This window comes from Nomia melanderi, chromosome 2 (assembly GCF_051020985.1).
Source record: "Nomia melanderi isolate GNS246 chromosome 2, iyNomMela1, whole genome shotgun sequence".
In the NCBI taxonomy this organism is placed as follows: Eukaryota; Metazoa; Arthropoda; class Insecta; order Hymenoptera; family Halictidae; genus Nomia; species Nomia melanderi.
This window is the reverse complement of record NC_135000.1, coordinates 8,120,400-8,136,134: the sequence shown is the minus strand read 5'-3', so window position 1 is coordinate 8,136,134 and position 15,735 is coordinate 8,120,400. Positions and strand designations below refer to the sequence as shown.

Here is a 15,735-nt window from a genome sequence, read left to right as displayed (position 1 = left end):
GCAACGTTGGAAATATTGTTAACGCGAAGCTTCGACAGAATTTTCGGCGTTTCGAATAATATCGCTCGTCCTTTCGTGTCGAGTACAAATACGATAATATCGGAGGTGATTATTAATGACATTAGTTATTCGGATTAACGAACATTTTCATTCGACACCAATAATAATAATAATAATAATAATAATAATAATTCAATGTATAGTATTTAACATATTATATTCAGTATTTTCTGGCCATACCCTCCGCATTAATTACAGCACGTCGATACAGCATGAACTCGATTCCAAAAATGACCAAAAACTTTCAAACGCCAGTGCATTTCATTTCTAAGCAAAGAAGATCAAAGAGCATCAAGTTAATCAGAGAGATAACGAATCGAAGCTGTAACAGCGGGAAAAGAGCTGTCGGCCAATGAAAAATCCCAGAATCCTGTCTATGGTTCCCTATAAGCAAGCCGAAGGTCCCGAATGCGGCGTTGTAGAAAGGCAACGCTGTCTCCTACCCCCAAATGACTGGTCTTTAGCACAACTTATATTTTTTAATATATAATGAAGGCAATAAACAATAAAAAAAGGTGTGAATATTGAAAAATGTCTTATACACATATTTTAGGAAAAGTCGTGAAGAATAAAGGCGATTCAATTATGTTGTCTATAGGAAATTCTAATCGAAATTTTAAAAACAGTCATTTGACTGGTCGCGGTAGGAATAGTGTTAACCCTTTGCGGACGAAGATCGTTGAAGGTATTGAAAATCTCTTGCAGATTCTGCTGAATTAAACGTTCAATGCTTACATCATAGAGAACAATGAAACTACCGATTTCTTACTGTTCGAACAGTTAACCCTTTGCATTCCAGAAGCTTTTCACCGGAATATCCAATATTTCAATATATTCAATATTTTCTAAAGAGACACAGATGACATTTTCTTAGATCGAATTAAGAAATCTCACATGCATCGAGGAAGAGAACTGCTTTCTTTCAATATTTCGTACTTCGATGCATTATACAAAGTTTAATATTGAATACCAAACTTTACAGTTTTGCTGTGTCAAATCATTTGGCGACTGAGAGTCTCTGGAGTGCAAAGGGTTAATATTTAATATTGAACTATGTATGCATCGGTGCGCGAAATATTCGGATAAAAAAGCTTTGATCTCATTGAATTCATTTAAAACCATCGTCTTTGTCTAGTCAGAAAATGTTAAGTATCGCTAACGAAATACTTCCGAGTGCTAAGGGTTAAATCATTTGGTAATTTGGCACTCCAGACGTGGAAGTTCGATCTCAGAAAAATGCCGTTCGTCCGCAAAGGGTTGAAACGAAGATTTCATATAAACATTAACAAACGCCGTATGTATAGGCGGAAGCGCGTTTTAAGTACTCCCGTATCCGCTTACTTCGCCTTTCCGATTTTTTCCCGAGGAAACTGCGACGAATCAAAGAAACATCAAATCTTCCGCCTTTGAGGCGCGTTCGACCCACTTTCATTTCATTCCACTCAGCCTTTCTTCCGGGCGCCCTCCGCCCTCCGCGGAAAGCTACAAGCGCTAACGAGGATTTAAGTGAATTTCATAATCTTAGGCCGGGTCATTCGAACTTTTTCCCGGCCGCCGTCCCGTTCCCGGCTCACCCTTTGACCCTGTCTACTTTGTCGCGCCGCGGGAAACTTGTTACATTATCATGCGCGAGCTAAACATCGCGAAACATTTATATTCATGTTACTGTGTATTTGTTAACACATTGCGTACGGCGCTCTGCGCGCTCAAACCTGTAGAAGCTGTAGAAGCATGCTTGGCGAGCAATAGAAAGCGGATACGTACATTTTTAATTTGTATTTGGTATTATATTCACATATATTACTCTTAAATATTACTATATATATATAGTTTACACACCTATGTATTGTATCAGATATTTTACATTTCAACCATTATTTATTTCACAAACTTAAATAATTCTTTAGAGTATGATATTTGGTAAAGCATACTCCTTTGTGCAATGCTGTTCGACACAACTTGCAACAATATCTTGTTTCGCTCCTTTTTTTATTGTACGAACAAACTTTACATTGTTTGGTTGGGAACTTCTTCTTGCCTGTACCCGTTATTGGTTCCAGTATATGCTGTTTCATATTACCAGAGAGTCTACATGATGGATTGGTGTGTAGATAATTGGTTGTATTTGAAATACTTTGTTACCCTGGTAATGTAACAAAAATATTTGCCGCTGGTCGCTTACGTTGCCGATTGAATCGAAATAAAACATGAAAACGAGATATCTCGTGACCCGTACGCAATGTGTTAATTTACTTTGGCCTTCGAGCGACTGAATGGACTTGGTCTGCTGAGATCTCAGCACGACTCGCTTATATAAGATTCTTTTACTTACGATTAATCGATTAACAAAGGAAAATGTTACATTAGAGTTAGAGGTACAGTGACTCCACTTGAAAGAGTCAATTCGATTGTTTAGTAGTTCCAGTATTAACCCCTTGCTCTATTTAATTATTAACCCTTTGCGCTCGAGAGGTGACTCTCAGTAACCAATCAATTGGTGCATCAAAATTGAAAAATTTTGTATTTAACATTAAGTCTTGAGTAATCTGTCGATACGTGAAACGTGGAAATAAAATACCATTGTTCTTATTTTGTGAATAGATTAGTTAAGTTAGTTGAAACAAATGTCGTCTATATCTCCTATAATTTCAATATATATATATATTAATAATATATATATATATTAATTAAGTAGCATAATATTGTATAAGGTTAAATAAAATATTATCTCGAAAGCTATGATATACAATAATGTGACGTAAAATATCTCCTATTTTTGACGAAGGAAAATCATTTTCCTAGTGTTCCCAGCTACAGTCAAAAAGTGATTAAAGAGGAGTGCATACAAGGGTAAAATAAAACGCAAATATTTTTCTGTTGAAGTGTTTATTCGTCTCGTCCCATGGAATATTCAGTTAACAGTGTTAAATGTTAAATCGAACTGGTTTCAAGACGTCGACGCTGAAATTTGACTGAACCCTCAGGAATAACGTCGATATTAAGTTTCTCCTTCGGCCGGGCGTTCGTTAATACAGCAGAAAATTAATCGATCCACCGACAGGCGGTTAGAATTACTGGTCCGAGAGGAGCAGATGATTTTTGAATGGACGGCCGGGTCCGGCGGACGTCAGAGACCGGTGCTCATTGTCTTTATTACGGGAACTTCGTGTTAACAGAGTTATCCGGCCGGTGTTCGTGAAACACTTGACCGAACTTCGCTAATATTTTAAACCGAAGTTACAGCGACGACGCCGACCGAATCGGGGAACCGGAGTCCGTGAAATGTAACCCGATTACGCGTTAATGACCGTGATCTCGTTCATCGGAATCGCACTTTAATCGTTAACACGTTGTCGAAGCAGACCACTGAAATTCGACTATACCGGTCTCTTGAATATAAATTCTCCAAGTTTCAAGTGCTGGACATTCGAAGTTCGAAGTGAGATTTCGTAGATTTGAGGTTCTGTGAATGAAAAGTGTCATTAACTGAAGTCTCGTGAATTTAGAATTTAGATTCGTGATCTAAATTTGAAATCTTGCACGTTTGAGGTTCTGCGTACGTGAGATTTCGTGCGTTTAATCCTTTGCGGACGAATGCTAATATCTCGATCACATGAAATGTTCATATTTGGAATACTAAGGTGCAGACGAATGACTCGATTACTTGAATAGCAAGTGATCAGTGTATAGTTCCCTTTTCATTGTTGTTTAAGCATTCGATGTGTAATTTAGCTTCGAATGTTCCAAGCTTTGTGTACTTTAAAGAGTCTTCGTCCGCAAAGGGTTAACATATGAAGGTAAATTATATATCAATCGCTTAATTAATAGACAGAAGAAAACTACGTACTGATCCCTTGCTGTTCGACTGATTAGATCGTTTGCCTGCGACTTAGTCTTCCACATCTGAACGTTTCATCTCGCGGTTTAATTTTATAGGATTTGTTAGAAGTTCAAATGTTCCAAGCTTTGTCTACTTTAACCCTTTGCACTCTGTAGGCTCCACTATGACATCATTTATACTGTTAAATATTATAATGAATAAATTTAGAACTACCCTAAGATTACTGGATCTTCTATACATCCAAATTTTGTATTAAGAAGGAAAATAAAGAAATCTAAGAGATGTTATAACATTTTTCATTTGTGCTAGAAATACTATAAAAACCGCTTGGAATTGTTGGTAGATTACAAAATCATATGGAGTGCTAAGGGTTAAAGAGTCTTCGTCCGCAAGGTTAAAATATTGTACATTCGAGATTCTGTAAATGAAGAATTGCATGAACTTCGAACCTTAATTTGAGATCTCGTGAATTTAGAATGTAGATTCAGGATCAATTCGAAATTCCGCAGATTTAAAGTGAAGATTCAACTGCATCAAACGCTCCAAGCTAGAATCACCTAGCATCTAATTTCGCCAATCACACACATCAACTCCCGTTAATCGATCATTTATTATTCCGCGTCACAATTGCACAACAAACTAACCGTTCGTTACTGTTATCCACAATTAATAACCGATCGAGCAGCACTCAACCCAATTCCACTGGAGGTAATCAGCCGATTACAGGCGGTAAAACGTGTACCATAGATCTTCGGACTATAAGAAACTAAGCGATACACGCTATGATCCGTAAATTATCGATTCCGGCGAGACGCCGGTTCTGTTTTCGGATTAATTACGGCCGCTGGCCGATTCGATCTCAAGCTAATGCGTTTCCTTGCCCGATGCAGAAACGCATATCCGATTTCCGGTCGGAGGAAACTCTATGCGGATAATTTACGAGGTTCTCGGTCGCACGCGCGTGCGCGCGTACACTTTCCCTATAATGCTTTCGAAACGATGCAGGTCATTCGCTGATTACCGGTCGCCTCTAATGCAGCCGGAACACACGGGACACACGCGGTTAGCAAGACTAATTCCACCGTTTCTTGACCAACGGTTCGAACAGTCCTTATATTACCGTGTTCCCGAGGCTGGATCGAAAATTACCTCGTATTTCACGTCACCGGCGTCATTTCTCTCTCTTTATCAGCCATCTCCTTCCATTTCCTGTTTCATTCCGCCGTTCCGCCGAGGAAGTTGCGTTCCGCGGCGTCTCCCGGCACGCAAAAACGCGAAACGAAGATTTCTGCATTGTTCCGCGAGAAAGGATCAGATTAACGCCCCTCCGCTGATAACAACGTGTCGGAACCCCGATGGAAATTTCGAAGTGAACTCGGCAAGTCGAAATGTTGCGTAAATGAAATATTACTTGTCGATCGTCGACGTTCACTCTGTATTTAAACACAACTGGAAACTTCCGTTCGTTTTCTACTGAATTTCGCCTTTTTGCAATTATTCAAAATATGTTTCTCTGGGAAGTTACTCGAGGAATTGATTTAACAATATACAAACTGAATCGTAAATCAATTAAAGTTTCAATAGAGTTTCTGTATAATTTTCGAAAAGTTCAACTGCTCGGTAGATTTAGTGTCAACATTTTATTTTATTATTATATTTTATTTTAATAATTATTCAAGAGATAGATTTCTCTCTGGGAAGTTACAGAAATTGATTTAACAATATACAAACTGAATCGGAAATCAATTAAAGTTTCAATAGAGTTTCTATATAATTTTCAAAAAATCGGTTCAACTACTCGGTAGTTTGTGTCAGTATTTTATCATTGTTTCTATTCGATCATTGTCATTGATATTACCATTCATACTTCATTTCTCAAAGTCAAAGCTAGTCCGTGTAAAGGGTAGACACCAAAAGTCAACTGCTCGAGAAAGTAGCACGGTTTTTCAGCGGTTCCCGATGTTTCCCGAGCGAGAACGCGAGTAAACAGAAATGTTGGCTTGATTAGCGTTGCTGAGTAGAATAAATTGCAAGGAGAGGGCCGGTGGGTTTGCCAGCGAGCGGAGTAATGGAAATAAAGTAGCCGATGACGGGACAGTGAAACCGTAATCAACACTGACCCCATGTATCGGCGCTGTAATTTGTTGACCCGTGCCAGGGATCAGGGGTTGCCCGGGCAATCGGTCAAATTCCCACTTGTCGGCCGTTAGACGTCCGTCTACCACTGAAACGGCCGATAACTAGTGGTTTCGCGAAAATAGATTAACTCTTTGCGAATAATTTCCTTCCTGCATTTTTTACGATCACTTCGCGTTGCTTGAAACGTGCATACAACACCGACAATTGTTTTCGTTAATTACATTTGAAATACGAGGTACCGTTGCAGGGAACCTGGCACTTTCGTCTGAGTGGTCAGATTCGAAGTGAAAACGAAGAGTGGGGAGAGCCGTTTCCGATTGGAGTTCTCGAAGCGACTGTCTCCGCCCTATGACGTCACGAGTGCCAGGTTTCTAGCAACTGATGGTACAAAAGCCAATTCATTTGCTAGAGTGATTAGAACCATATATAACAGATAAATAAGACTTGGTGAAATTTATGTATATTGGATTGATCAACCCTTTGTACTCGAGAGGTGACTCTGTCGCCGCTTGATTTGACACAGCAAACCTATAAAGTTGAATATTAAGTATTATAAATTAAACGTTGTATTATAGGACGTATTTAAATAAAATAGCTTCGTCGCTTAATTTATCTGTGAATTATCGAATTAGTTTCAAACGATGTCTGTATCTAGTCGAAAAATGTTAAATATTTCCAGTGAAAAACTTGAGTGCAAAAGGTTAAATATTTTAATATTTGTAGCCTCGAATCATTCATTCCTGGCACAAAATGCTTTCGTATCGATCCCTAGATTAAATACTAATCGTATCGTTAAATAAATCACCTTTCCTCTCCAAAATCAGCCGTTTATTTCCAAAGCGCATCACTTATCTCTACAAGATCAATTCGTATAAATACAAAGCAATCGAGGATGCACTTAACCCCTTGTCCTCCAACAACGAGTGAGACTCGTGGTGAAGATTTTCAACATAATTCAGCAAATATATATATTGCTCAGTTCATTCGAGTTCAAAATGAACATTATTCCTCTGTAATCAATCGTTATACTTAAAAGGAAATATAGGCGTGACATATGCTTGGAATTTTTCTCTTTTTCTAATAAATTATTCATGACAAAGTATCGATCAGAGTTGAGAAAGAAATCATAGGCTAAGAGGTTAAAGAATCCTAGCGAATCGTACTAAATAATAAGTGCTCCTATTCGAATAACCGAACTCTCCGCCTTCCGCTTCAGCCGGAGTCAACGATTTTCTTCCGGAAACACCGAGTATCCGTTTGTCGATCGTAAAACTAAAAGGCAACCGTCGCGTGGGTGTGTTTAAAGGACGGGGGTCTGGGGGGGCGACGGGGAGAAGAGTTTTCTCGTTTGTTTCTGGCCGGACGAAAATTTGATCCGATCAAATCGCGAACACGCTGCGCGCAGCATCCCCGGGGAAGGAGAGGCGGGCGCGCAAACACCGCGCAGCGAGCGTGTAGACCGAGAGTACGGTATTACCGTAACCCGAGCGCATATTCCGCGAGTATACGATATGTACAATGGGTTTTCTTGTTACGTTTACAGGCTCCCTGGGCACTTCGGTGTTCGACACGGACGTCTACCTCGTTGGCGCCAGCGGGGGCGTTTACGCCCTACTCGCGGCTCATCTCGCCAACGTCCTCCTCAACTACAACAACATGGAGTTCGGCATCGTTCGGTTAATAGGCATCTTCGTGATAGGTGAGATATTCGACGATCGTATCCACGGTCGTTTCAATTCATAACCGGTCACCGGATTTTCGAGTCTATCAGACGCGTCTCGAGTGATACGGAAGAATACGGTGAAATATTTGTTTCATGTTTCTCGTTTCTTGTTTCTTTGTATCACTTCTGGTCTTCGTTTTCGTTTGGCTCTTTTAGAACGTTTTCGTTACTTATCTATGCAATTCACTGCTTCTCCAAACATGTCACTAATGCTAAAGTTCAAACAAATAGAATCACACTAATCTTTGACCTTTTACCACATTGAGCGCCGACGACTTGACACTAGAACTACCGAGCATTTAATACGATTAATATGCAATTATAAAAATTGTAACCGTACCGACGAATAGCATATTTAATTAACACTATTACCGAAGGTATCAAAAGACACTTCCTGAAATTTTAACTTACAATTCTTTTCTCAGTTTCAGAATTTTTCCCCAATTGAATTTTGGACATTTCCTGTAGTTAACACTAGAACTACCGAACATTTAATACGATTAATATGCAATTATAAAAATTGTAACGATAGATTATTTTCAGTTTCTTCAGACATTATAGTACTCGAATGAAGCTATTTATTTTCAAAATCATTTCGAATATTCGATGCTTCGAAGATATCAATAATTACTAAACAACAAAATCGAAACCAGTTATTTTTTTGGCTTCATTCGCTTGTATCTGATCAGTGAGTAGTCAGAAAAAATATTCAAAACATTTTTGTAAAATAGTACATTTTAATTGCATATTCGTCCTATCCAGAAATGGAAATCCAGAAATCCGCATTATTGCCGGCGCTCAATGTGTTAACACTAGAACTACCGAGCATTTGATACCATAGAAATGTAATCGCTATGAATATTGTAACAATATATTATTTCCGGTTTCTTCAGACATTCATTATAGTATTCGAGTGAAACTATTTTCAAAATAATTTCGAATATTCTTTGAAGATATCAATAATTGCGAAACAGAAAAACTGAAACCAGTCATTTTGACTGGTAGTTCTAGTGTTAAGAATCAATTTCTGTAGTGCCAGATCTATTCCCCACGTCGTCTATATTTTCCTCTCGTATTTTTTACATTCAAACTACACTCATTCGCAACGTCCTCAATACTGCACGCACAATTCACTTCCAAACGCCAACACTAAAAGGTACACACGAGAAACCATGTTGATGCTCGACGTTGAAAGAAGCAATTTCCCTGGTTGCAGCGAGCGCGGACGTTGGATTCGCCATCTACGACAGGTACGCGGCAGAGCAAATGGGCCCGCCGGTCTCGTACGTGGCGCATCTGACCGGCGCGTTGGCAGGCCTGACGATCGGTCTGCTGGTGCTGAAGAACTTCGAGCAGCGTCTCCACGAGCAGCTGCTCTGGTGGGTGGCGCTCGGCGTGTACGCGGCCTGCACGATCTTCGCGATCATGTACAACCTGATGCACCCGGACTACCCATGACGTGAGGTCAGCTTCGCGTACGGCCAGCCGCGGCGGACGTAACGCGAAGCTGAACACCGGCGAGCTACGAGGAACAAAGAGAAATCATGCGAGGCCCGGTGAACGAACGAAAAATGTTCCCAAAAGCAGCAAAAGAAACAACACAGAAGAGCACGATCGAACGCCCCGACGAAACCGGCGGAGGCGTGTTCCTTCTTTTCCGCCGCGGCGAACGAGGACGATCGATCCGACGCGACCGGACCACCGGAACGTCCAATCCCCGGGGGAGGATGATCATCCGACGAATTCTTCCGAGTGGCCGTCGCAGCCCTTGGCAAACAAGAAACCCGTAACGCCGGAGAATATGGAAATCCGCGGGTCCCCGGGTCGTTCGCTCCAGCACGGGAATAATTCAATCCGTTCCCGACGCGGAATCGCAAAAACACACCGCGGAGGATCGATCAGATCGCCCCGATGCCAGGGGATCCTCCAAGACGGTCGCCTGGCAAGAAGCGGAACGAAGGAGAGCTAGGTTGATTAAGACCCGAGGCGGGAAGAGGGCCGTTCCATCCATGGCATTCTCTACTTTTCCCGGTGAGAAAACCAAAGATTCGAGACATATACCTCTGGGCAGTCCCGCGGCGAACGATAAGACGGCGGGCAGCAGCTCGCCTGGCCGCGGTGCAGAGGAAACCAAAGAATCGCGTCGAACCGACGTCTCGAAGAGCCGAGGCTGGGCCAGCCTTTTAGGGACCGCTCGCGCTGGAACCGACTGAGCTACCCGATCGCCTGATACGTATTTTCTTATTGTACATGTTAGTGAATTGCTTTCGAATTTTCTCGGGGGAACGTGTGTACCTTTCCAAGAACGGCCGATGGATTGTCCAGAGGTTCCAGTGTTAGCGTACAGAGGATAACTTGGAGACGTCTCGAAGAGCGAAGACAAGGGCAGCCTTTCGATCGCTGATGCTGGAACCACCGAGCAACCGAGTCGCCCCGCGTATTTTCTTATTGTACACGTTAGTGAATTGCTTTCGAATTTTCTCGGAGAAGCGTGTGTACCTTTCGAAGAACGGCTGATAGGGTGTGTCCAGTGGTTCCAGCGTTGCGCGTCGGATAGAGGATGAAGCGGACGGAGGATAACTCGGTGACGTCTTCGGCAGCTTCAGGACGGTTCGGGACACCACCTGGACCAGCGTGATCGTCGTCGTCGCTTTGGATCCTCTCGGCGATCGGTCTAACCTGTATACCACTAACGCTGTAAATAACGTTGTACATAGTCGGAGATGATGACGGACGCGGGCCTGTGTGTTTCTCTGTGTGCCTGCGAACGAAGAGCGAGTGTGGAACGCGATCCGGGTGTCGAATCCCAGCGATCTAGTCTGAAACGATCGCGGCGCTGCGTCTGCAGGGCGAAGGAGAATTATCTCGAAGCGAACGCTCCGCGGGTTGGCCGGATCTCCGACGGATCCGACCGATTCTTTTCGAAACGAGGGTGGTTCGGAAACACTGCGGCCTAATTCACAGCTTTTGGTTCCGGGGTACCCTTCTCGATCGTGCTGCGAGCGTACTTTTTTATTACTCTCTTGTAGATCGGACCGCGTTTCGAACTGCCTTCGCGAACGGGTTTGAAGATACATTGTTTAAGATTATTCGAAGATTGTAAACGTTTGATGATTTACGAGACGAGAACACTGCGAAGGAGCTGATTCCCGCGGAGCGTTTCGAGGAGCGATTCGCGTGACGAGAGAAAGATAGAGAGAGTGTGTGTGTTTATAAGATGGCCGCGCGCGTGTCGCGCTCGCCATTTTCCCTGTCCCGCGTGCGTTGTTTAACTTATTTGCGATTCCTGTTGAACGCCGCGACCTCCTAGCGCCACGTCGTCGCGAAGCTCATATTCTATTTATTGATAGTCCTTTTCCGTTGGTCGGCCGTTACCGACCACGCCGATTTCTCGTCGATCTCCTCGAGTCCGCTCGGCGAATTCCGTCTTCTTTCTCTTGTCCTCAGCTTTCCTACGGGCCGCGGATCGGAGCCGAGCGTCTCGCGGCAAATTTTAGTACAGCGGAGTCTCGTTTAGCGACAGTTAGCAATGATTGTTGCACGACGATCGTTTTCGGATATTTTCGAGAGACTCCGCTGTGTTGGGTAGTAACATGATTGTTCGGGTAAAATAATTAAGTTTGATAAGTACGATCGTGTTCTAATCCTAAGAATTTCATTACGACTCGTTAAGACTTATCGTTTATTTAAATTATTTATACGAATAGCTCTATTGTTTCGTGGATTGAGTAGCGTAAAAGAATGATTTAAGGGGTGTTTATGTTACGACCCAATTAATCGGCGAAAATCGATTCGGCACCCGATCGCGGATCACCTTTTATAATAGTATTTTCGTCGTTCGATCCTCGAACGCGGACACAACAGTGCTTTCCTTTCGATTCCCGCGCCGGCGACCGATTTCCGGACCGTCGCGTCTTTTCCGCTCGCCAAACGCCGACAATTTTGACAACAGTGATTTTTGCAAAACACCGACGCTTTTTGGTACGAATCTTTCGCATTCGAGAGACCCTCCTCTTCGGAAGATCTATGGCATCTACTTTCGTGATACGCGCACAGCAAAATCAGCATTTCTTAGTTTCCCAAATCAGAAATGAAAATGAATTCCTTAGTTTTTAAAAATCTCTCTGCCATCTCGAAGGATCACTTGATCCTTCAGACTTCGTTTGATCGTTGAGAATGACGTCTCTCAAATTACTCGTACCAAAGAGCGACAGTATTTCCAAAAAATCCTCGCATTCCAATCGGAAACATCTCCAGTGGTTCGTTCGCAAGCAGTGCATTAAATCTGCAATTCAGTTTCCTAAGTTTCCATAGAAAATTTTTAAAATCTGAAAATTCCTTTCGGCAAAAGAGATAACCTACATCGAAGCAGAACAGCTTTCGTCGTAGTAGCTTTAACGCTTTCACGGCCTGGAATATTATATTCAAAAGTGACTTTCGGGTGAGAGTCGTATCCAAAAGGAAATTGTTCCTAAGGTTCCGCCATCATTGGAGTTGGCTTGATCGGGGATTAAAGACAGTGACACTGGTGTATGCCTAGAAAGACTGTCTTTATATACTAGTTCATGTTCCGGATCAGTAATTATCAGTAGTTCTTAATTGGTCAGCTGAACAACTGCAATGATGGCGAAACGTTGTGACACGGCTCTCGCCCGAAAGCAACTTTTCGATGTAGCTTCCGTCATGTTCGACAAGATGGCGGGCGAGCCGCGACGATCCCCTTACTTTCGTCGTGCCTTACGTTTCACTGCCGGCAGAGGGGCCAGCGGAAAACGCGAGGATTCCCGGAGCGTTCGTTCCTCCGATGGTCCTCCGCGTTCCGTGCGAGTGAGGATCGCCCTCTGTCCCTCCTGGAGGCGAGGGAGCAGCGCGAGAAGTTTGGTACCAAAGAGAGTCGAAGGCGAAACGAGCGAGCGAGTTGAAACCGAGAGTGATTCACGATGCTAGTCAATTAGTAGCGGCATGGGGCAGCTAAAGCGCGAAGACATTGCCGCGGAGGAACGCTGTTTCCCCGATTATCTTTCTTCAGCCGCGCCGCCCGATACCCTAACGGGCCGAATCAAAAGTCTGTCGCACGTCCACGAGATTCCCAGCGCGTTTCCTCAATCGTTCCTTTCTTTTTCGCCTGTTTCTTCTTCGTCTTTTCGCTCGCGGACTGCTTTATCGTCGCGACGAATCTTCGGCGTTCCTTTTCTTTCCCTCGGCCTGATACAGTCGCTGAACTACTTTCGATTCCCGGTCTTATCGGAGTCCTCCCTTCTTGAACCGACCCGTTTCAAGAATTTCAAACAGCTTCGCTGTTGCCGCAGTGCTCCTACCGGGTGGGCTGAAAGCAATCGATTCCGTTTTCGAAATTTCACTTGTAGAACGTTAGATGTTACCTATAATCTTCCTTGAATCGAACCTTCGCTTTGCTCGTGAGATTCAGTTGCAAAACGGGCGTCATTCTCGAGAGTTCGATGTAACTCGAAGTAGTTCAATCGAAGGGAAGGAGACGCTGAAGACTCGACAAGTCAGTTCCACGTGAGATCCGTTAATAAAAGTAATATATTTATTCGATTCGCAATCGCTTAGCTTCCAAGATGGCGTCTCTGCCAGAGAACGCCCGCCGGAATCGAACGTCCAGCAGAAGTTTCCTTGTCCCGTATTCGATTGATCCAGGGAGGAGTTGATCGAAGAGGAAATCGCTCAGCTAGCGATCCGACGATCGTCGACTGTATAGAGAATTTCGATCCTCGGTCACATTTGTTCGCAAGGAAATCGCGTTCACTGTCGCCGGAGAATCATTCTGACAATCTACGAGCGATCAAGCTTCAGATCAAGCTCGAAGCTCGGTTCTTCTCGTTTCCCTTCCTTGCGATCGATTTCAAAGACGAAGAACAGGTACTCCCACACCTTTTACTCGCGTCCTTCCCTCTTTTATCGAACCGCGATACGCGAACGTTAATTTAACGATTAATCCGGTGTTGCTCGCGGCGATTGTTAACGCTGGAACCACCGGCCAGTCAAATCGATTTTCGAAATTCCTCTGTGGAAACTCCAAAAGTGGATCTATCGAGACTCGAATCGATCCACGATTTCAGTTTGCGTGTTGCTAAATCAGTTCCTTTAACGATTTCTCGAAGCATTTACGTTTTTTTCGATAATTCCGAACAGAGGGAATCGGGAATTGTTTTGATCTGTCCGGTGGTTCCAGGGTTAAGTGTTATTACCGTTATTATTGTATTAATAATATTCCACTTTTAATTCCTGCCGTACTCGGGCATCGTTTCTAGTTCTGTCGAAGTTTTAGATGGCACAGAATCAACGAGAAACGCGAAATTCTGCGAGTCGCTTTTAAATGTGCTCATGGAAACGCGCGTCGCTGTTTTAATCGGGTTTTTAACGAATTATGGAAACCACGAGCGCGAAGATGAATTCGATTGAACGATGGCTGTAGGTTAAACATCGACGAAAAATCATCGGATAATTAAATCGCTCGTTAGTCAAACCAATTAACACCACTTTCGGAATTTCCCTAAAATTTCACCATTAAATCTCTTCATCGGCTCTGAACTCGTTATATTTCAAGTAAATCTCATTATGACTCGTCATTATACCGCAAAATAATAAAAACTCTTTTGCCCAAGCGGACGTTCCAATAACATTAAAAATCACTTCAAAGGTACACCATTTTAAAGTAAAATACATTCTGCAAACGTCATTTAACGTCGCATTTGACGAGAAACATTCAAAATATAAAACCGTCGCGTCCTTCTCCGTTGTTTATTTTCAGCCAATCGGTTTGTCCAACGAGTGGTTCAATTTCCAATTTCGCGGGAACACGATCTCTCAACGATTTTTCGCGAAGACCGTCGATGAATCGTTTCGATCTACTCGCCAGCCATCGCGAAACGATCGGAGAATCTTCGCGCTCGTCGATCAGCGAAGCGTCAGGTTTCCCGTGAAATTTCCGTGAGAGGATCGAAGGGTTCTTTGTGTAAATAGCTATTCCAGTGTTTTAATTGATCGCGCTTCGTTTCTCGAGGATGAACGCGGAGGTCGAATCGAGGATTTCAGACCCGAGACTCGTTCGGTGATGTTCGACGAGACGTCGTTTATTTATTTATTTATACTGTTTTTTTCTGTTTTTTTTTTTTGCTCGTACGGTCAGTCGTAATCCGTTCACAAGCCAAAGAGGCGGAGCTAGTAAAGGAAAACGCGGATGTGTGGAAGGGTGAAAGGGTGAAAGGTGCGAGACGACGACGAGAAAAGTCCTTCCCCTTCGATCGATGATATTGTCGTTGCCGTAGTTGTTATACTTATTGTCGTCCACTCGCGTCGAATAAATTATTCTGATCGTCCCCGCTGTCTCGGGCCGCGTGTTCGTTATTTAAAATGATATTTAAAATGATTCCCCGGGATTTCGAGGAGCCGACGTCGAGCGGTTCTGTTTTTTTTTTCTTTTTTTTTCTTTCGGATTTTCGTTTTGCCGGCGCGCCGTGCAAGGATCTGTCGGGAAGGAGATGAGAGAGAGAGAGAGAGAGAGAGAGAGAGAGAGAGAGAGAGAGAGAGAGAGAGAGAGAGTCTTTTGTAAATTGTATAAAAACGTAGGGGAGAAAGGAAGTTGTAAGGAACGCGAGAAATGTGCGAAGAAATAAACATTTTTCTGAAGAAACCGCGTTGGTCTTTCGTCATTCGCAGGATATGAATTAATTAGTTAACCCTTTGCACTCAGAACGTTGTTTCGCTGCGTGTACTCAGTGTTTTCGAATGGAATTAATCGAACTAATCGGATTAATGGAAATAATGAATGGAATAGAAGTAACTGAAAGAATTGGAATAATATATAGAATAGAAGTGATTGAAATAGTCGGAATGATTGAAATAATAAATGGAAGTAATTGAAATAATTGGAATAATAAATAGAATAGAAGTAATTGAAATAATCGGAATAATAGAAATAATGGAAGTAATTGAAATAATTGGAATA

The 15,735-nt window shown here is 42.8% G+C and overlaps 1 protein-coding gene across 2 annotated transcripts in view; it reads left to right on the top strand.

Annotated features, from left to right (window-relative positions):
• Positions 1-15,641, top strand: part of stet (stem cell tumor) — a 455,475-nt gene extending 439,834 nt beyond the window's left edge. For both annotated transcript variants that reach the window (XM_031972871.2, XM_076374319.1), the window contains 2 exons: positions 7,584-7,739; positions 8,980-15,641. In XM_031972871.2, the coding sequence (XP_031828731.1) occupies positions 7,584-7,739; positions 8,980-9,221 (398 nt within the window). In that variant the 3' untranslated portion in view covers positions 9,222-15,641. The remainder of the gene's footprint in view (positions 1-7,583; positions 7,740-8,979) is intronic.
• Positions 15,642-15,735: the final 94 nt, after the last annotated feature.